The sequence below is a fragment of the Epinephelus fuscoguttatus genome, linkage group LG20, assembly GCF_011397635.1.
Source record: "Epinephelus fuscoguttatus linkage group LG20, E.fuscoguttatus.final_Chr_v1".
In the NCBI taxonomy this organism is placed as follows: Eukaryota; Metazoa; Chordata; class Actinopteri; order Perciformes; family Serranidae; genus Epinephelus; species Epinephelus fuscoguttatus.
The window spans coordinates 6090006-6110627 of NC_064771.1; the positions used below are offsets into that span (position 1 = coordinate 6090006).

The window sequence follows — 20622 nt, forward strand, 5'->3', positions numbered from 1 at the left end:
ACAGAGTGACTCATGGATTTCAGGCCTGTTTCCACAAAGTGCATGAGGACTTTTAGGGTTGCCCTACTGTCAAATCGTCAAGTCCATGAGGGCTCCCCCTCAGACTTTTTGAGCCCTTTATACACAATTTCCATACGTTTACATTCCTGCAGACTTTGCCTGAGGGGAAAGCTGGAAGCATTTTTCTTTCTTTTAAAAAAAGGTAAACAAAGCAGACTGGCACACTGGTGTTCAGCCTGGCATATTAAATTAACACAGAAACATTACATTTAGGATTTAATATCATCCATAAAAAACACATGAAATGATAAAAAGGAAGCACAAGCTATATTACATACCCAGGTTATAAATAAACTCTATTTTGATTTTAGATGCTGTTTTGATAAAAAAAAAAACAAAAAAACAAAACAAAACAAAAAAAAACAACAAATTGATTATTTGACAATTACCTTTCCTGGAAGACATTTAAATCAGGGACCGACCCCTGAAGTGCCTCGGCCACGAAGAAGATGTAAAACATGCAATAAAAAGTCGCCTATGCTCTAAATGTGCTGGAACCGCCACTGCATAAAATATTCATAGATGACTCAGACAAAACCGCACGGGTAACGGGCAGTGTACGCTTCAACCAATCACGGTCGACGAAAGTGCTCCGAGAGCAGCATCGACTGGCTACTGGCTGGCACGAGCATGGGCACGCTGTCAACGTAACTAGAATAAAGAAGAAGACTTCCGGTTGACCTTTCAGCGTAATTGTCATTATCTAAGTTGTAGTTACGCTTCATAGATAAATCAACGGGAGGAGTCTATTCAGCGAAAATATCCGCATTGATACTTTATATTATTATCATTCTTACACACATATGTCTTTAACCCATAGACTGTATACCCGAAATGTAAATACAGTTTCCGGTGTACTTACCGCTTCCTCCTGCGAGCTTGACAGCGAATGCGGGCAGGGACAGGGAGCAGGGTCGATTCAAAGAGAGCGAGGGTCTGTCTGTCTGTAAGTGTCAAACATTTTAACATGCATTTACTGTTCGTTTTATTTAACGTCAGGCCTTAAAGTCATACAAAGGCTGTATTGTAAGAGTATGTCCGCGTGCTAAGACATTTGATAACCTTTTCTAAATGTTTGACTTGCTTGCATGTGTCAACCAGCAGCTAGCTTATGTTAGCCTGGCTAGCTCAGAGGAGAAAGTGTGTTTGCGGTCGTTTTGACAGCTCGTCAGAATAAGGAAATACATTGAGGACATTTTGAGGTTAAGTTATACTTGCTCGCGGCTACGTGTTGACAAATAAGTGGTCTACTATAATATGCATTAAGGAGTTCATAAAAGCCAAGGTTATCCAGCCAGCCGCGTAGATTGTTTTCGTGGTGTCGAGAGACGTGACGCCAAACTCAGTTTAAAAATGTCAACATTTACGCTAAAGATGCTTTGCTTATACTCGATGCTGCAGGAAATATAATATGACTGACGGCATGGTGGTAATGTATGGGAAAACTAGTCCTTTCTGTGTCATTTCGGTTCGGCTAAAATGCTATCAACTATCCCGTTATTCCTACCAAAACACAACATGTTGGCGGCGGTACCAAGCAGCATAGTCTCGCATACAAGCAGCATAACATTTATGACATTTGGCCTATTTTATCGACACAGATTGCCCTTTGATGACTCTTTTGAATGCCGAAATTATCTTAACACATTAACAATTTCAGAAAAGTTTAAAGTCGTGTTTCCTGATATTTCTTACGTGTTTCAGACAGTCACACCATGTGAAATTACTCATTTTCAAATTAGGATCGGTTCGCTTTAGAAAAATCGACCTGTACCTATTGTCGGTTTGCATATTTTACCAGCAAGTAAGTAAGCCAACGATGATTTCTGATGAAATGATGATGATTTTCTGTCCTCCACAAAATGACCTCAAAGTGCAATGTGTCTGAGTGACAAGTTGCTGTCATGTAGTGACTTGAAATGCTGAAACTTTCTTCTCCCTCTACCTGTCTGTCAGTAGTCTTGATCTTGGATGTATACAAAAAACAGAGCCGGGGGATTGGAGAAGATTTGTGTCTTATAGTCACGATTCTTCCGAGATGGACGTTGGAGTGTCCAAGTCCCATGTGTTTCTCAACTACAGCCCCAGAGCCCTCTTCTCCCAGTGAGACACGCATCTGCATGGTGGTGCTGTGTGCTCCTCGGTCCTCCGTCCTCTCAATACTCTTCACTGTTGGCCTACCTCCAGTGCATTCTGTGTCTGTTTGTGAGTTGTAGTTTTAGCAGTGTGACAGAAAGAATTGGCTGCAAGTGTTGGGTGATTAATGGAATGGCTGGAGGTTGCCAACTTCAGTAAATGGTATGCAGCAGGAGTTGCAGCTTTCAGTGCAGTGCGTCCTGCAGTTAGGGTCACGGCCGCTGCAGTTTGGCTTGGTGCATTTAAAAGAAGTGCGCAGTGCTGTTTGTGTATGGATACTATACACTAAATGTTTAATCATTTAGGCGACTACACTGTGTGTATGTGACTGCTTGTGCACGTTTTTGCAGGCTAATTGTTTTGGCAGGTGATGTAGTCTTTGAAAGGCTACATTGTAAGAATCCCTTGCAGTGGTTCTCAAAGTGGGGTTTTGGGACCTCCAGGGGTCCTATGAGTACTCCCAGGATGGTCCCTAGCAAAAATGAGAAACATTTAAGTAGAACAATGAATTTTACTCTCAGCAACTATCATGCAGTTGAGAAAACAATCTCCTCATTAAAGCTGCAAGCAGCAAACAATTGGCCCTCACATCTTCCACCAAGAGTGCTTTCCCGACCCCTGGGTGCTGCAACCATGTATTTCTGCAACCGTCAGACACTGCATGCACAACTTCAGTGCAGCCATCATAGACATGTTGACGTGTGTACGGAGCAATCTTTTCACTTTTTTCACTTTATGTTATTATATATTACCGATTTGTTCAGTTCCGCCATTATTTTCATTTCTTCAGTGTCTCCTATAGTTGTACCTCGCTAGAACTACGCTACACTGCCTCCATGATCTACGGTACTGCTCTGTTTCGTCTGTATCTGTAAGCTTTCAGAAAACGTGCACTCCGTTCATCTCCATCTCCATATCTCACGTTGAGCATAGACGTAATTTTCTGCATTGGGTGCGTGATGCTGGAAATGCTATATTGCAGATTTTATACCACTTACATAAAATCCAAAATGTCAGACAAAAAAAAAAATCAACATTTTTTACATGTTCTCAAAGATGAGAGCAATGATCCACTCAAAATTCAGGAATATTAAGGGAACGGTGTGTGTTTGGAAGCGCTTTGAAACCCGCAGATCATGCCTGAGCCCCATCACTGCAGAACTTTGCAGTTTGCACCAGTTCTTGTGCTCGTACCAATTTTCTGGAGATTCTGAGCAACCTTAAAAAATGCGACTGCGCAGCAGAAAAAAAAACTTCTATCAAATCAATAGGTTCCTTCCACTGTCAGTGCCAAGGACTGTTGGGCCTTAACAAAGTCCATTTAGTAACTGTTGTGTGGCTTTCAGTCATTTCGCATGAACTTAATAATCAGATGATGTTTTTGTTGTAGATAGTTTCTCCACTTCTATTTGTAAGATTAAGAAGTAATTTTGTCCCTCAGCAACATGGATGTTAAGTCCTTAAAGAGCCCAAGAACTTGGCAAAATACAATAAAGCCTCAGAACAGCTACTCAATGGACTGATAGGTGAAATTGTTTTGTCAGCTGCTGTTTTTAAAGTCAGGAATGAACCTTAAAGTTTATCCTCTAGTTTGACAAAAAAAAAATCCCAAGTTCCACTTATGGTAGAATTCTCCATGGGGAAAATGGATAAGTGGACCTTGAATCAAAATATATAAATATAGTTTTTTTGTCAAATTACTGTTGTTGAACTTTTCTGTAAACTGTCATCTACATTACACTGTTACCAAGACAGTTACATAAATCATTAGTGCTAATCACCATACCCTCATATATGTCAGTGGGACAGAATCTAATCAGCTGGGGTTCCACAGAGAAGTCAAATTTATAGGTGGTCTGCAATGTGGATATGTTTGAGAACACCTGGTCTACTGTTTGAATTCAGGCTGGCTAATGCTTTAAGCTTTGTGCTGCATGACTGTACAGTTTGCCTAGCAAGCCAACAAAACCCTGAGGATTGTACATGACACCGGCTCATACATTCTGATTGCATTTCATATTTTGCATAGATATAACTGAGGCTTGATTTGTCATAAAGACATTTCATTGACAGGACCGGACATTGGAAGAAAATGAGCACTGACTTGCAGAACAATTTGGAAGGAGATCTGTGTGATGTTTGTGTTTAGGTGGAGCATCCCTCTGGGTGCACGGCGTGTTATGGATGCAGTGAAGGAGGGGCACAAAAGCCCCCTGAGCTCGGGCAAAATGGTGGCTCTGGCTGCGGGGCTCTCTGTTGGGGCCACAGTGGGCTATATCGTTTATCGCCATATAAGCAGCACCAACAACAGTGAGTATCTGCTGTTGAAAAGTTATTGTTACACCAGCTGAATTTGTAAATATCTGAATATACGTGACAAATTGTAACAGTTTGCGTTTATGTTTGCGTTGACCCTGTGACTGTTGTGTCCTTTCTGTCATTAACAGGTCAGGGGCCCAACACTGAGGTGTCCAAGATGACACTTCCAGTAGAAGTTTATAGGAACATATCCAGATACCAAGCCAAGTTTTTGGACATGGTAAGTAGTTCAATACCAAATAATGTCTTGTCATATACTCAAAGAACATTGCTCAAAAAAATGAAGGGAACAGTTAAATGTCACAGTAAAACACCAAGTCCGTTAAACTTCAAGGATATCAATGTGTCCATTTAGGAAGTACAAGTGGTTGTGAATCAGTTTCACCTGCTTTGGTGCAAATGAAAGTGACAACAGGTGCAATGGAGAGGCAAAAGCAAGACAACCTCCAAAAAGGGAATGGTTTTACATGTGGTGGCCACAGACAGTTGCTCTCTCCTTATCCTTCCTGACTGATTCTGCTCTAGTTTTGTGTTCTGCTAGTGTCCTTGTCACTACTGGTAGCATGAGGCGGTACCTGCAGCCCAATCAGGTTGCAAAGGTAGTCCAGCTCTTCCAGGATGGCACATCCATACGTACAGTGGCAAGACAGATTGCTGTGTCTCCCAACACAGTCTCAAGAGCATGGAGGAGATACCAGGATGCCAGCTGTTAGACGTTGAGAGCTGGACATGTGCATAGAAGGGCATCAACCCAGCAGCAGGACAGACATCTGTTCCTTTTTGTGAGGAGGAACAGGAGGAGCACTGCCAGACCCCTACAAAATGACCTCCAGCAGGCTACTGGTGTGCATGTTTCTGACCAAACTGTCAGAAACAGACTTCATGTGGGCGGCATGAGGGTCTGACATCCTCTGTGGGACCTGTACTCACAGCCCAGCACCGTGCAGCTCGGGGCATCAGGTTCCTCCTGGTGCAGGACAATGCCTGGGCCTCATGTCACCAGAATGTATAGGCAGTTCCTGGATGACGGATGCCATTGACTGGCCCTCTCGCTCCCCTGAGCTAAATCCAATTGAGCACATATGGGATGTTATGTATAGGTGCATGTGACGCTGCCAAGTACCACCACAGACTGTCCAGGAGCTCACTGATGCCCTGATCCAGGTCTGGAAAGAGATCCCCAGGACACCATCTGCTGATTTGTCAGGAACATGCCCTGACATTGTCAAAGAGGGCATACAGGCACGCGGGGGCCAAACACACCACTGAGTCACATCACGAGTTGTTGTGATAAAATTCACATAAGTTGAATCAGCCTGTGATTTCAATTTTTACTTTGATTTTCAGTGTGATTTGAATCCAGCCCTCAGTGGGTTGATGATTTTGGTTTCTATCGACCATTGTAACATCATTTTGTTCTCAACAATTTCTACAAGATACATTAGTAAAGATCTTCAACTTGAATGCTTCCTTCATAAAGATTTGAAGTATGATTTAACTGTTCCCTTAATTATTTTGAGCAGTGTAGTTAAATTAGGGAGCAGTATTCTAATGGCATTATAAAACGGGTATAAACAGACATTGACTAATCGATTAATGAAGCAGTCACTGGAGTAAATTTATTTGCATAACCTTGAGAACCTCACCTTACACCCTCATTTCAGTTCTAATTTGATTTGTGCAATTATTTTATCTTCACTAGAACTGTCCTATTTACTCCATTGTCTTATTCTCATTTGCATTCTATTTCCTACAGCATTGAAAATCATGAAGTTCAATCTAATTTTATCACCAAAGAGATTTGATGTTGTCTCATCAAGAGCTTTTTTATACATATTTCAGCAAAGCATTTTCATTTCAAAATAGTGTGGTAAATACTCTGAGTGATTGAATGAATTGGCTGGCAGAGTGTCGTAGGATATGATGACCTGCATCTCCCCAGAAGATGAGGAATAACAAACAGAATCATTGTCCTGCTTTGAAATGCAGATTTTACAAATCAACCCACCCCCACCCCACCTCTCAAATCTAACCATATCAAAACCTTAAAAACGTGTGTTTCTCAAATCCAGCTGGTGATTCCAGGCAGTCTGACTCTGCTCTCCTGCTGTCTCTTTGTCTCATAGGTGACCCAGAAGTCTGGAGCTCATGTGAGGGTTCTGTCAGATTCAGGGGAGCCTGGAAGTAAGACGGCTGTATGTTTCCTGCTGCAGGGCTCTAAGGAGCAGGTGTTGCTGGCCCGCTGTGTCCTGGAGAACCTGGTCACTGACTGTGAACCAGTAACTGAGGCTTTGGAGGTTCCTCAGACCGCCTTTGGACGTATAATAGGTACAGTAGCTTTCAAATTTTGAGGATGATCAGATTGATTCCCAAGCTTTTTTCATTTGCTCTCAGGAATCTTAAGATCTCCATTTGCCTGCGTGTTACTTAGACATGTAGTAAAGATCCATCAAAGAATTATCACCCAACTCTGCAGGCAGCTGTTTTCAGTAAAAACATTATGATAAACCAACTGTACACCACCTGTCCAGCACCAAACACCAGACGGACACAGTTATACACTAGCTGGTAGTGATGCACAGCTCAGGGTTTATCAAAAACTTCACCAACCTGGTCCTTTATGAGAGCCAGTCCTCTCTACCCGACCTGCAAATGTATGTGTTAATCAACCACCTGAACTCGACCAGCGAAGCGGCAACTTTATGCACTATAGTAGCACAATGGTGAGAACTGAGACAAGAACAGTTATACAGCATTTGTAATATCCTAACTGGCCCAAGCAATGTAGTGCTGCGCAGCATGCTGTTTGAGCTAAATTTGCCTTGTCATTATGTATTCCTGTCGCTTGCTTTGAAAGCCCTTCAAAGGATAAGGTACAGGTGTTTCATGAAGTTAAAATAAAACTTTTTCTGTAAACCTCCAAAATTTGCTGCAAAAACCTAAATAAGGTGGCAGCTGGCTGGAGGGAATTCAACAGGGAGCTGAAAGTTTCTGGTAAATGCCTGTCACTAATAACAACCTAGCTGCTGTTGGCTATATTGTATTTCATATCCAGTAAATGTCTCAATATAAAACGAGTGGTTTCTGTTTAAAAAGTACGGACGTGAGAAGGTAGCAAGTACTCACCCATCTTTTAAGTGGTAACGTCAGTATGATCTTAAACACGCACAGATTAAAGGTTTGTTTACATGATGTAACAGCAGTGCATTGGTTTCAGTGCTGACAGAAAGTGACACTCGCATGCTGTTAGGACACGGTGTTAGGCCTACATATTCTCCAGCATGATCATCACTGGACATTATGACTGGAGAGATTTAAATATGTTGGATCACTACTGGATGGTGAATATAGTGGAGCATTCAGCAGTTTAAGAGCCAGATATTTTTCCCTCAGGGTCACTGGAAACTAAATCAGAAATAAAAGGAGATTGAGTGTTGGACTTAGATTCGTCATATTGTCACAAACATAACTCCAAATGAATGATAAGTTTGCTCTGTGTCTGCTGGATGTGTAAATAAGCAGTTGTTTGCTAACATGTTAGCCGTATTAACTATATCAGGTGACAGCATGTCAGATGTTGTGTATACCGCTTGTTCGAAGTGTTCATGCAGCTTCAGGATTCAAGTTGTACTAAAGTTTAAATCTAAATGCTGATGAGTTTTTAATAGTGTTTTTTTTTTTTTTTTAACAACAGTGGAGCTCTATGGTACAGAGGAAGGAGATATATGAAGCTTTAGATACACACACAACACATGTCAGCAGGATACATTCATTGCTTGGTTGTCTCTGCATATGGGATTAGTTCACAGTAAGAAAAACCTAAAATTGTTTTTTTGCCCTGTGTACTGTTTGCCTAAACCAAGTGTCCATACTTCTGTGTGCATGTGTGTTGCAGGCCGTGGTGGAGAGAGTTTGAAACTAATCACCAGGACCACAGGAGCCAGAGTAGCTTGTTCCAAAGAGAAGATACACGGTCCTGGGGCCAAGGGCAGTGTGACAATCACAGGGACCAGGCAAGAGGTGCAACAGGCCAAGGTGAGAAGGATTCACTCATCTGGACTACCTATGTTTTGTCAGTCCACTTTTTTTGACATCTGATTGAAATAAATGTAACTCCTGCTTTGGTGATGTGTTTGCAGGAGCTGATTCTAGAAAAAGTCAAAGAGGACACGATGGTGAGGACAAAGATCACACAGTCATCTGCCCAGCGGCAGAAACGTGGCAATACTGCAGCGAATCAGAGGCAAGACAGTAAAGAGACTGAAGCACCAGTGGGCCTGAACAACAATGGTCCATACGCCCAGACAGAGAAGAATGGGCTTATCCATGCCAATGGAACCACAGGAGAACCAGAAACTATTTTTGACAAGTTCAAGGAGCTGAAAATCACCAGCACAGACAACAACCAGGAAGAAGAGGAGGAGAGTGTCTCTGCTGACTCTCTATCTGAAATTTCCAAGTTTGAAAGTGAGTTCAGCCTCTCTGTAATTGAGTCTTGAAAAGACTCCACACTGCAACTGTAATCTGTCGTTGAACTCGGTTATGCCAATCAAAGATTTTCATGCCTTCGCTCGGGATGTAGCCGTGACTGGAAGCAGTATGTTTTCAGGTTGTCCTTCCATTGTCTGTCAGTCCCGCGAGCACGATATCTCAAGAATGCCTTGAGGGGCTTTCCTTAATTTGGCACAAATGTCCACTTGAATTCAACTGATTAAATTTTGCAGTCAAAGGTCAAGGCCACTGTGACCTTGCATCCATCAAATTTTTGTAAACACAATATCTCAAGTACACTTTGAGGGAATTTCTTGAAATTTGACACAAACATCATCTTGGAATCAGCGATGAACTAACTAGAAATTGGTTGCCAAAGATGAAGGTCACTGTGGCCTTTATCCATCTCATTCTCATGAACACAGTCTCAAGATTGCCTTGAGGAACTTTCCTTAAATTTGGCACAAATGTCTACTTGGATTCAAGAATGAATCAATTAGAATTTGGTGGTTGAAGGTCAAAGTTCACTGTGGCCTATCAGAACATGTTTTTGGCCATAGCTAAAGAGATGATGTGCTAATTTTGATAAAATTACACACCAATGTCTAACAGGTCACTATGATACAAGGATGATATTACATATCCAAAAGGTCAAAGGTCAACTTCACTGTGACACTTTTTTGTCCATTATTCAATGCCATAACTCAGGAACAGAAGGGGAGACATTAGTCAGATACTGAATTAGTGACACTAAGCTTTGTTGTTCACCTTGAAATTGTGCTAACGTACAGTATAGATCTTCTGTTGCTGCCGTGGGGAAGATGTGTATAAAGCATCCGTGTTTTCACAGACATGGATGTTAACTGTAAGTGCAACTTGACTGATTCGCAGAGACATACAACCGCGATGTGGTAATTCTATTTTACCTATGTCATGCAGTTCCCAGTCCAGACCTGAGCTTCCAGCCTGATGAACATCTAGAAGTCTATGTCTCTGCATCGGAGAACCCAAACCACTTCTGGATCCAGATCCTGGGGGTTCGTTCCCTTCAGCTGGACAAACTGACAGAGGAGATGAACCGCTTTTACAACAGTTGCAACCCCACTGTAAGGACTAATCCTACTTTCTTTACTAAAAACTGAGTAACTAACAAAAATCCCCAGGGGACTCAGTCAGCAGTAGCAGCTGCAGGAATGGCTGTGACACGCAGCTCATAGAAGCTACAGTGGCTCTCCATTAAGTCACTGGGGCTGCAATGATGGCAGACTGAATTGACACATGATGCAGGCATCAGCTGTTCAAACCAAAATGTCAACAAACATTTACCTCTGCTCTCTGCCACTTCATTAATTACTTTCAAATACTTACTATGCTTTTTGCAGCCAGGTAGAACATCATCAGTCCCACAGTTTAATAGCTTAACCTAATGTAAGTTACTGCCACAGTACCTGCAGATGCTATGGCCACAGTCTAAAAGCTGTGTTTCTCCTGGCATACAACCCACCTGGCTGCATTACTCTTCATGTATAAGTGCAGTCTCATTACAGGTTACTGCCACCCAGTGTACAGAAAGTATATTACACCAAAAAAAAACAGAAAGGCAAACAAATGGATAAATGGCCTCTACAGAGGCAATTAAAGTAATTTAAAACCCTTAGTGCATGATTGCTGCAATTTGTATCAAAATTAGTACACTCTCTTACCAGGGGACCTCATGTGATTTAGAAATTACCCCCCATGTCTGTGTTTTCTGCTGCGCGTTCCCACACAAGAACCCTCTCGCTTTGAGGGGACAGTGCTAACAACCGCACCACCATGCTGCTCTTATAATGTCCACAGTCACTTGTAACTCTGCTCTGCACGACACAGGAACACCAGTAGCAGAGATTTACAGTGTTACCCTCATTTTTTTCTCCTTTCTTTTTTGAATGTGGGTTAAATGAATATTACTGGTTCTGCCACAAAGTTTCACATGTCATCCAGTTCATCATCTTTTGAGATTTTGCTCTTCTCATGGATTTGAGCTCGCTCTTTCTGCAAATGGGTCTGCATGCTATGTAGCGAGATGAGCCTCCTGCACCCAAAATGCTGTCAAAACTTTCATTTATAATTGTTGACGTAGCGTCCGTTATTGAGTGTCACTTTAAAAGCCCCTGCTCGATGATGGCAAAGTAATAGAAATAACAAGTCACTTCCTTCTCTGTAGGAGCAGAGGGTGGAGACCATAGTGGTGGGGGACATTGTGGCTGCTCCATACAAAGACCACGGCTCATGGAACAGGGCCAGGGTGCTGGGAGTCCTGAGCTCTGGACTGGTGGACCTTTACTATGTTGACTTTGGGGACAACGGAGAGCTGCCCAGAGACAGCCTCTGCCGTATGAGGTAAGAGACAAATGTCTATGCATAGGAGTAATACCTCCACTGCATTTTCTTTTAATTAATGTTACTCTTAATTGTAAATGTATAGAATGAAGATCCAGTCAAAGAAAGTCTGTTTTCAATAGAAGATCTGCAGCATCACACTACAGTAGGCAGTTTATAAAACCCATTGTACATTACCTGCTCAGCAGCAAACAGTAGACAGAGACCAGCTGGTAAACACAGTGGTGTATTTAGCAGCTAAAGCGACAGATATTTTCCTCAGGGGTTCGTAGAGACCAAAAAAAAGCTAAAAGAGAGTGAACATTAGACTTAAATTGATCAGGTGGACCCAAACACAACTCCTAATAAAAGATAATTCATTCATGTTTTGTGAGTAAACGCCTGCAAAGTCCGCCAGTCTGCAAGTGCGGTGACATCCGGACATTTAAGTTCAGCCCGTGTCACTGTTGTGTTCACAACTTGTTTCTGCTGCCCTCAGGCGGTCAAAAAAATCTGTTATTGTGGGTTTAAGGAATATGTTAGTATTTTTTCAAGCCTGTCTTACTACAGTGTTCATATCTTCACTGAAAGAGTAATCAATGGTTTTTAGCATCCGTCCTTTCTAATTGTGTCTTAGCAGAGAGAAGGGTATGAATTACATTCTGTTTGTAGACGCTTATTTTATATAATACATGTCATGCTGTAGCAAATCAGATAGAGCCCTCTTCATCAGGCATTGTCTTATTGGTCAGAATTTTCATGCATTAGAGTGAGGCTTGTTTGTCTAGTGCTGCTGTGCTGATCTGCATAGTTAAAGAAGGAAAGTGTGATGAGTGAAGACAACAGCCTAAAAAACGCACGTCAGCCGTCTGGTAAAATTTTGGATACAGGAGAGATGATGTGGTACCACAGGTACTGTGCAAGAACTTGGTAAACTTTAATATCTAGCAAGTAATATAACAATTGCAATATTCAGCAACATATCTTCATCTCATCATGCAGCCCTTACAGAAAGTATTGAAATAGTGGATAACCTTGCTTTTAAGATTTCCAACAATCAGAGAACAGTACTGTCATGTTTATTTTTAAAAAGGATATCTGTGTCCTTAGGAGGGGTGGGTGTCTAATACGGCTCAGTATTTAGGGCCCCTGTCTCTTGAATGGTTGGTCATCAAACCACACACTTCCTCATATGGGTGAGCATGTATGAAAAAAAAACATAAATCAAAAGGGGTGTGGTCAGAAAGAGATTGATTTTTGACATTGTGTCCCCACCCCTGTATGATTAGCCTTTGATCGCAGAATTACCACACACAGTTACCTGACGGTAATAATTGCAATTTAGAAATGAGTGGTCAAGTGCAGACCCCACAACTTTTGACCTGATTGTCTGTCTCATACAAGTCTTCACCCCCTCGTGTTTTGAAACATGTTCATGAGATGCGTTTGTCATGTGTCTGGGACAGATTCTGCACCTGAAAAGCACACGTGCTCTTGTTTGTTCACACCTGAAGGAGCTTTGGCAGGAACCAGGTGTTCTGATGTGCCATAAAGCAGCTGCAGAGTGCATGTTATTGTATGTGGCCGCAGTGAAAAAAATGGCACAGTTCTTAACAGCTTTTGCTTTTGCTGCATTAATATTACAGGAGTGACTTCCTCAGCTTACCATTCCAAGCTATTGAGTGCAACTTAGCAGGAGTGAGACCAAAAGGTAAAGCTCCTGTCTTAAAAACTGCATCATTCAGGCATATAACAGAGAAACTGTTGAAAGTCAAAAATCTCAAATGTAAATTACTAAATTGTCTTCCCATTCCTAAGGAGAGATTTGGACTGAGGCAGCCCTGGATATGTTTGAGCAGCTAACATACTGTGCCTCCTGGAGACCTCTGCAGGCCAAACTCTGCAGCTACTCTCACTCTGACATCTCCTCCTGGCCCAGTGTCAAGCTCTACGACAACAGTGAGGGCAAGGTCAGCCAGTGCTTCATCTGTTATCTATCTATGTTATTCTGTTTGCTTTGTTTCTCATCCTGTCTGCTGTTTCCTCTCCATCCTAGACCATAGATATTGGTGAGGAGCTCGTACGGCTGGGCCATGCTGTCAGCTTCCAGGAGGCGGTGAACGGGAGGACTGAGGGTGACAATCTTGGCTGTCTACAGAGGATGCTGGTGAGTCACTGAACACACTGAAATTCTTATTGGCCTCATTAACACTGGGGGCGAAAAACTGTTAACTGGAGTTAGTTGACACTAAAGGGTCACTTAACGTTTCTATGGAAACCAAGAATAATAGAAACAAGAATGTTCCTTTACTTGAATATTTGTGCAGAATCTGCATTAGTGTATTTCGTATTGTTGGTAAAAAAATAAAAAAATAAAAAAGCACAGAGCCGAGGGAGGGGACTAATAATCCAAGAAAAAAACTCAGCATTTCCAAGATTAAAGTGGTAAATTTACGAGAAAAAACTCACAAATGTACAGCAAGAAAGTCAGCTGACATGGTGTAAAGACTGGCAAAGTCTGCATTCATGTTGGATGAATGAGTGCAGAACTTTCACCCAGGAGACTGGGTTTGTGTCTTGTGTGAGCTGCTGAATGCAAACTGTGTGAATAAACTTTAGCAGAGTAGCTGTAAAGGCTTATTCGTGTTAACGTCTAATTCAACTTGCAAGGATGCCTAGGAAGGACATCAAGCTGGTGGCTGGGTAAAGTAAAGATGTCTGCCTTCTCTCCAGTATGATAGAACTAGATGGCACTCTGCTTGTTGAGCTGAAATTGTCAAAAAGATACATCTGAAAAACTCGACAGCAGTGTCTCTTTTCAGAATTCATGACCTGGTTACTCAAGGTAATCCACAGACCTTGTTGTGAGCAGTTTCATGTAGGAACTATTTTCTTTCTACCAAACTACACCTGCCAACAGTATCACTGCACAGAAGGAAGTGTGCATGTACTCATGGATGAGTGGCTCATGCTTGTGACAGCGTGAGATGTAAACACTACTGTGTGCTCCTTGGCTGGGCTGTAATGTAAGCTAGCTCAGTGGTGCTAGGTGAGCAAATTGTAGACGCACACTTATTTCTGTGCTGTGATGCAGTTGGTGGGTGAAGGTCTAGATTGATAATTAGCACTATAGGTAAGAGGAAAAATATGTATTTTTAACTTTGGGATGAACTGTCCCTTTAAGCAAAACTTTAATCCTTCACCTTCTAAAGTAAGGCGATTATCAGAAAATTCTGTTTTTAAAAAGTATAGCTAGAGTCACTAGATGGCTGCAGAGTCATCGAACATCTGTCAATGTGAAGACCATTAACTGCTTTGTCTAAACTGTTTTCACCAATGATGCTAACAAAGTCAACCATGAGCTAGAAGAAATTAGGGAATTTGGAGGTTAATGTTAAAAATCAGAGGGTGTAGCCTTCTCTGCAGTTTTTAGGGCAGCTTTGTGACCCTTTTAGGTATTCATAACATCTTAAAGCAGATCAACCAAACTCCAGCTAACAGATCCTCTTGTACTGACCTCTGCAGTTAAAATTTAGAAATGGAAAGTAACTCGTGTGTCTATTTTTTTAACCAAACACAATGTTGCCTACTCAATACCTTCACTACAACGGGCTTTTTTAAACATTTCTAAACACTCCTCTATCTTCTTTCTTGTCCTCCTATAGAATGACGTGATAGGAGCATCATCAGAGCTAAGTCTCTCCTGCATCAGCTTATCAGGTGAGTAGAGAATGAAAAGATTGTAACTGTGTGGAATGGATATGTGTATGGTGGCGGGTATACGTCTGTGGTATTGATGTTGTCTTTGTAACTTGTGAAGTTGCCTGTGTAATGTATGCCTATTCTCGTGGCTGTACGGAATGTGAAAATAATTCTCTTGAAAAGCACAATAAATCTATCTATCTATCTATCTATCTATCTATCTATCTAAGGGAAATTGGTCAAGAAGTGACTGAATCAATGCATTTTTTCTTTCCATGTATTAGTGTTCTTTTTTGGTGGTGTTGATTAAATGCAGCGAAGTGAAGATGGGTCGTCTTAGCAGGCATCATCAGTGTCAACTACATGTTATAACCATATCCTGAGATCTGTGGAGCAACATATTGTCGGCATCAAACACAGTCCCTCTTCTCTAGTCACTAAGCTTTGCCCACTCAAGCGTAGCCAAAATGATTCACATTGTTGAGTCATCACCCACAATAACCCACACCACCAGCTGCCGTTACTACGATGTTGCTGCACCAATGCTGCACAACACAAACTCACAACTTTCGTTTCTTTCCTTAAAGGATAGTTTGATCTTTTGAAGTGGAGTTGTATGAGGTACTTACCTATAGTCAGTGTATTCCCTACAGTAGATGGCGGTCAGCACCACCTAAAATAATCAGTATTAGTTTAAGTGTATGCTATATAGTGAATATTTTCACTGCTTTACATTGCCGCAGACAGTCTGTTTCCAACAGAAGCCATTAACGGCTTCAAAAAAATATTCTCAATAGCCTGCCCTTAAAAGTGATAAGGATTTTTTAAGTTGGCTAAAATACATTTTGCACCTGCCCCTGTCCACAGCAGTACATTGCTTAGCTTCCGTGTCTGTACTTGTGCCTGCTTCTCCAAATGAAGGTCCTGCTGACTTACATCTACTGTAGGCAATACATTAACTATGGATAAGTACCTGATACAACCCCACTTCAAAAAAATCCAAGCTACCCCTTTAATAATTGAGTTCATGCCTTCGGGAGTTAACCAGTGATATGATTACTGGGGACAACACCCTTATAGAAGGAATCACCGAGAATGAAATGTTGAGTCCAGATAGAAAGGCAGAGAGTTTTTACTCCTGTCAGGTCTCAAGCATGGAGGAGGTAGGTCTGGTGAAGAGCTGAATCAACACATCCCCCACATCTGCCCACTCCCACACAAGCTGGGACACCAGTCAAAGTGATGAGTATGGGAAGAATATTTGTTAACAAGGAGATGAAGAGGATAAAAGAAGAGATGACAGCAGAGATAACAAAGGAATTGTCTTGCATGATTGTGCAGCTGCTGTTGTCCCTAAGGACTATTGAGATATTAATTACATGGCACTCACTGAGCCTAGGAGAGACATAACACGCTGAAAAAACATTTCAGGGAAAAACATGGAGTTGGTACCTGTTCTGACACAGCAGGTAAAACATTTCATACAGAAGCAGAAGAGAAAATAAACCACTCACCTGAGCATGATGTGACGTCCAGCCAAGACTCTTCATGTAGAAGTGCAACAGAAATGTTAATTGAGCATAGCATTAGTTCAGGCAGGACACGATGTCAAGCTCAGCTCACATCCCAGCTACATCAGTTGATCTCAAGCAGCCCAATCCACTGATGGATCAACTGATTGAAGAAAGGGAGTCAGCTGATAGATCACGATTCCTTTCTAATGCAACTACTGGCGAATCTCATTCAGGGTGCCCTATTTAAACTGCTTTGGCCTGCCCACTGTTGCTGCTTCCCCTACAAGCCGCTCTGCAATCCGCTTTCACCCCAGCTCCTCCTTTTCATGTTGTGTCTGACTTATCGATGTCATTTCTGTTTGTCATTGATGCTGCTCTGTTCTGTTTCCGGGGGGTCTTCACTGTTACTCTCCCTGCCTTAGGCTTTCCATGCCTTGAAGGGTAAGGCTGTTTGCCTCTTTGCCTCAGGCTTTCCTCATTTGCATGTGGAAGGGCAGAGAGGTAAGCTGGATAATGGAGGAACTTGGCAGAAATATCTCCTTCTCAATACACTGAAATAAGGCCAACCTGCCACTTGACTTCCAAGTGATTGCAAGGTTGAAGTTACAGTTGTTTATTTTATGTCATTGTTATTATTATTATAAACTTTCTTTAACTCAACCAGGACAAAACCGAGGTCTTAGCTATTGGTTCTGAAGCTCAGAGAGAGAAACTCAACACAAAACTCCAAGAGCTGGCACTAAAACCCTGTCAACAAGTGAAAAGTCTTGGAGTTATCTTTGATTCTTTGATTGCTTTTATTGTGTAAAGCACTTTCTGTTGCATTCTATTTGTATGAAAAGTGCTATATAAATAAAGTTGATTGATTGATTATTTGAAACAACTCAACTCTGCCGTTTTGGTTCAGTCTCTCTGCTCTCAACAACCTGGTTTCTAGCAGCAGGCAGCTGTTTTCAGGGAAAAAGCTCTGAGAAACCCACTGTACACTACCTGCTCAGCAGCAAACAGCAGACAGACCAGGCCCCCAGGAACAGCATCGGGAGTTGAAGCCAGTAATGACATAGTGGCCAAACCATGGTATTACAGCTTCTTGGTGTTTCATGTGATGCCATGGGGCACAAAAACAATTTTCCCATAGACTTACTTTGGGAAAGAGATGTCTGTATATCAGTGAATACATTTTTTTTAAACATCAAAACCCCAACAAAATGACTGATTTCTGTCTTGTTTTGATCTTCTCGGTCTGATGATGTTTCAAAAAGTCTAGAAGAGCTGCTTGATTAAATGATTTTATACCCATTCAACTTAGCGGAGTGCTAAAGATGGAAGTTAGCCTCTTGGAACCAGAGCAGAAGATACAGCTAAGTCTAACCTTTTTTGGCTTCAAGCACCACTGAGCAGGTTTCATTGGAGTGAATGGGGTCCTCCAGCACTGCATCAGATTCTCTTTACACATCCACGAGACAGACACATGGATGCAATAAAGAGACATGAGTATTTTAATTTTAACAGCCACTGACCACTTTATATTAAAATTTATACGCCACTGAATTTATAGCATTGCTGTTTTACTTTGAAAATGATGTATCTGAATTTAGTTGTTCTGAATATTTTCAACATAAATTTTTAGATTTGAATTTGGCCAGGCAAATTTGACTGATGTTTTATTTGAGTGTTTTCAACTTGAATTTTTAATCTGAATCAAATCAAATTTATTTTTTAAATAATAAAACTAGAATTTTAACACTGAGGAAAAACATTCAAATTCAGCTTTCAGAATTGCAAATCAGGAATGTATGATTTTCAGCAATATTTCAATGCTATGCAATCAGTGATGTTCATTATTGAGTATTCAGTGGCTGATGAAATTGAAATACTTATGTCTCTTGTGTTTGTCTATATAGACAAAGGAAAAGACTAGCTGGCGAACATAGTGGAGCCTTTAGCAGCTTAACAGCCATATTTCCCTCAGGAGTTGGTGGAGACCAAAACCAGAGCTAAAAGGAAAGTGACTATTGAACTTAAATTAATGCTAATGTTTGTCTGCATCTGCTGGTTATATAAACATGGTAATACATGAGACATATCAACTTTGAAAGGCCATGTTTTTGTCAAATGTAGGATTTTTAGCATTTTGTGTTTTAAATAGGTGGAATGAGCTCATAAGTTCTACACCATGTGATGAAAAACCCAAATAAGCCACAGACACATTTCTGTTGGTGGAAATGTAATCAAGTTCAATGTCCAGTCCTGTAAGTAGTTAATAAACTAATTATTGATTGCATTTCCAGTGAAATCAGAGGGCCTTAGTGTCACAAGTTATTACACATCTGTAGGTCATTACATCGTGATTCTCTGTCAACCATCTTCACTGTGGCGGATAGAAAAATCAAAGTCTGTTTGTAATGTTGTTGGTAGAATGATTGTTGAAGACCATCAACAATAGTGTTTTATTTTATATCTCAGAAGCTGCTTCAATCTCAGGAAGCGTCGATGATGTCATAGAAGACGATCTGCTCTGAGCCCAAAGACGTAGACAAATATCAAGGTATTGCTTCCTGATGAACGAATGAGTTTTCTAAAGAATGGATTTATGAACCATTATGTTTTGTGAAAGTAACAACTTCTCATCCTCCAGCACTGACCATCCACTCCTCGGCATCAGCTCAGATGAGATGGAGACATTTCCTTGTCTGACCCAAACTCAACCACATAAATCCTCATTGTGAAGCCTTACCAACAGTTCTTCAGCCATACTTCACTTTATTGTTGTTACTTCAGTACAATTCATATGTTTTGCCTTTATGCTGTTCTGTTGCACCTGATGCTGCTTTGTGTATAAGTGTTGTTACTATATTTTGTGTTCAAGAAAAGAGGAACAAAAACAGAATGCCAGTATTATTTTTGAAAAGCACTGTGATGAGCTACTGGAACTAGAAGGCAGCTGGTTAGCTAATATCGTCTATTTTTTTCTCTACTTGTATGTATATTAAGATTTAATGGCCTACATATTGGGCTTTACAAGTTACTATATTTTGGAAATGAAGGCTTACAGTGTTATTGAATATGGTCCACAGATTGTGTTCAGTATAAAAATATGGAATCTACTGTACTATTAACTAAGGACAGAGGAAAGTTGTTGTTTTTCTTCAGAAGTGTTACAGACTGCACTATATATAATAAAGGATTTATTTTATGTCACACGGTTGGTCTGTGACTTTTACTTGGAAATGCTGTTCATACTATAAATACAGATTTCAAGATAAAAATGGATAAAGAAGAGCAATGGGTTCAAAATTATGACCATTTTCCCCCAATGCTGCCTTTAGCAGGTAGTTAAATTACAAGAGTAAAGAGTAAATTCTCAAGCCGTCCCACCTTTAGCAAAAATCTTAATTGCTTTAGGGTTTGTTTATTACTTATGAGGGGGTAGGGGGTGGCACTTCACACACACACACTCATATATATATATATATATATATATACACACACACACACACTCATATATATATATATATATATATATGAGTGTGTGTGTGTGTGTGTACACACTTTAAACGGTCGTATTTTGGATTTATTCTAAATACCCTCAGAACCTCCAAACCTGCAAGCCCATGCCACCGGAATGCAATGTTTTCTTTAAAAATCTTCCTAGATCATACCATTTATTATAGTCTCAACTCTGAAATCTTGCTTTTTTTATGGTGGTGGGATGGTCATGCAAAAAGAAAAAAAAGTCACACCCCAGCCAACCTCTTACTGATAAATAGAGTACAGTCGCTGAAGTCACAGTATGCATCTGATAAAAGTGACGTTAATACAAAACGTCACAACAAATATTCCTTCTGTTTATATTGTTGTTGATTTGACACAGGAGTTATATGGAGAAGTTTTATTCTATTTTGTTATAATTGTGTCTTACACTGAGGAAGCCATTCATTCATTTCCATCTCTGAGTCCACTGTTTTGTTTCTGTGTGGGTCGATGACCTCCATTCTGTATTGACCAATCGCATGAAAGTAGGTTACGCTCGCACATG

General features: G+C 41.0%; 1 protein-coding gene across 2 annotated transcripts; it reads left to right on the forward strand.

Annotated features, from left to right (window-relative positions):
* The first annotated feature begins 909 nt into the window (after window positions 1-909).
* Window positions 910-19772, forward strand: tdrkh (tudor and KH domain containing). Of its 2 annotated transcripts, none has more exons than XM_049563652.1 (14): window positions 910-1006; window positions 4346-4506; window positions 4644-4735; window positions 6642-6843; window positions 8411-8550; window positions 8655-8982; window positions 9946-10112; window positions 11213-11388; window positions 13014-13078; window positions 13186-13337; window positions 13424-13534; window positions 15033-15087; window positions 19050-19131; window positions 19222-19772. In XM_049563652.1, exons 2-13 carry the CDS (start codon window positions 4377-4379, stop codon window positions 19103-19105), a joined length of 1674 nt encoding a protein of 557 aa, XP_049419609.1. In that variant the 5' UTR covers window positions 910-1006; window positions 4346-4376; the 3' UTR covers window positions 19106-19131; window positions 19222-19772. The 2 variants fall into 2 exon arrangements, with proteins under 2 accessions (XP_049419609.1, XP_049419608.1); XM_049563651.1 differs by lacking the exon at window positions 910-1006 and adding an exon at window positions 1058-2163.
* The last annotated feature ends 850 nt before the right edge of the window (window positions 19773-20622 follow it).

What these genes read in the sequence shown, in the direction of transcription:
- tdrkh (XM_049563651.1), top strand. Translation starts at nt 2,099, where the DNA reads ATGGACGTTGGAGTGTCCAAGTCCCATGTGTTTCTCAACTACAGCCCC. An exon ending in CGCCTTTGGACGTATAATAG is followed by an intron (nt 6,844 to 8,410) that starts GTACAGTAGCTT and finishes TGTGTGTTGCAG; the next exon opens with GCCGTGGTGGAGAGAGTTTG. An exon ending in TGAAATTTCCAAGTTTGAAA is followed by an intron (nt 8,983 to 9,945) that starts GTGAGTTCAGCC and finishes TATGTCATGCAG; the next exon opens with TTCCCAGTCCAGACCTGAGC.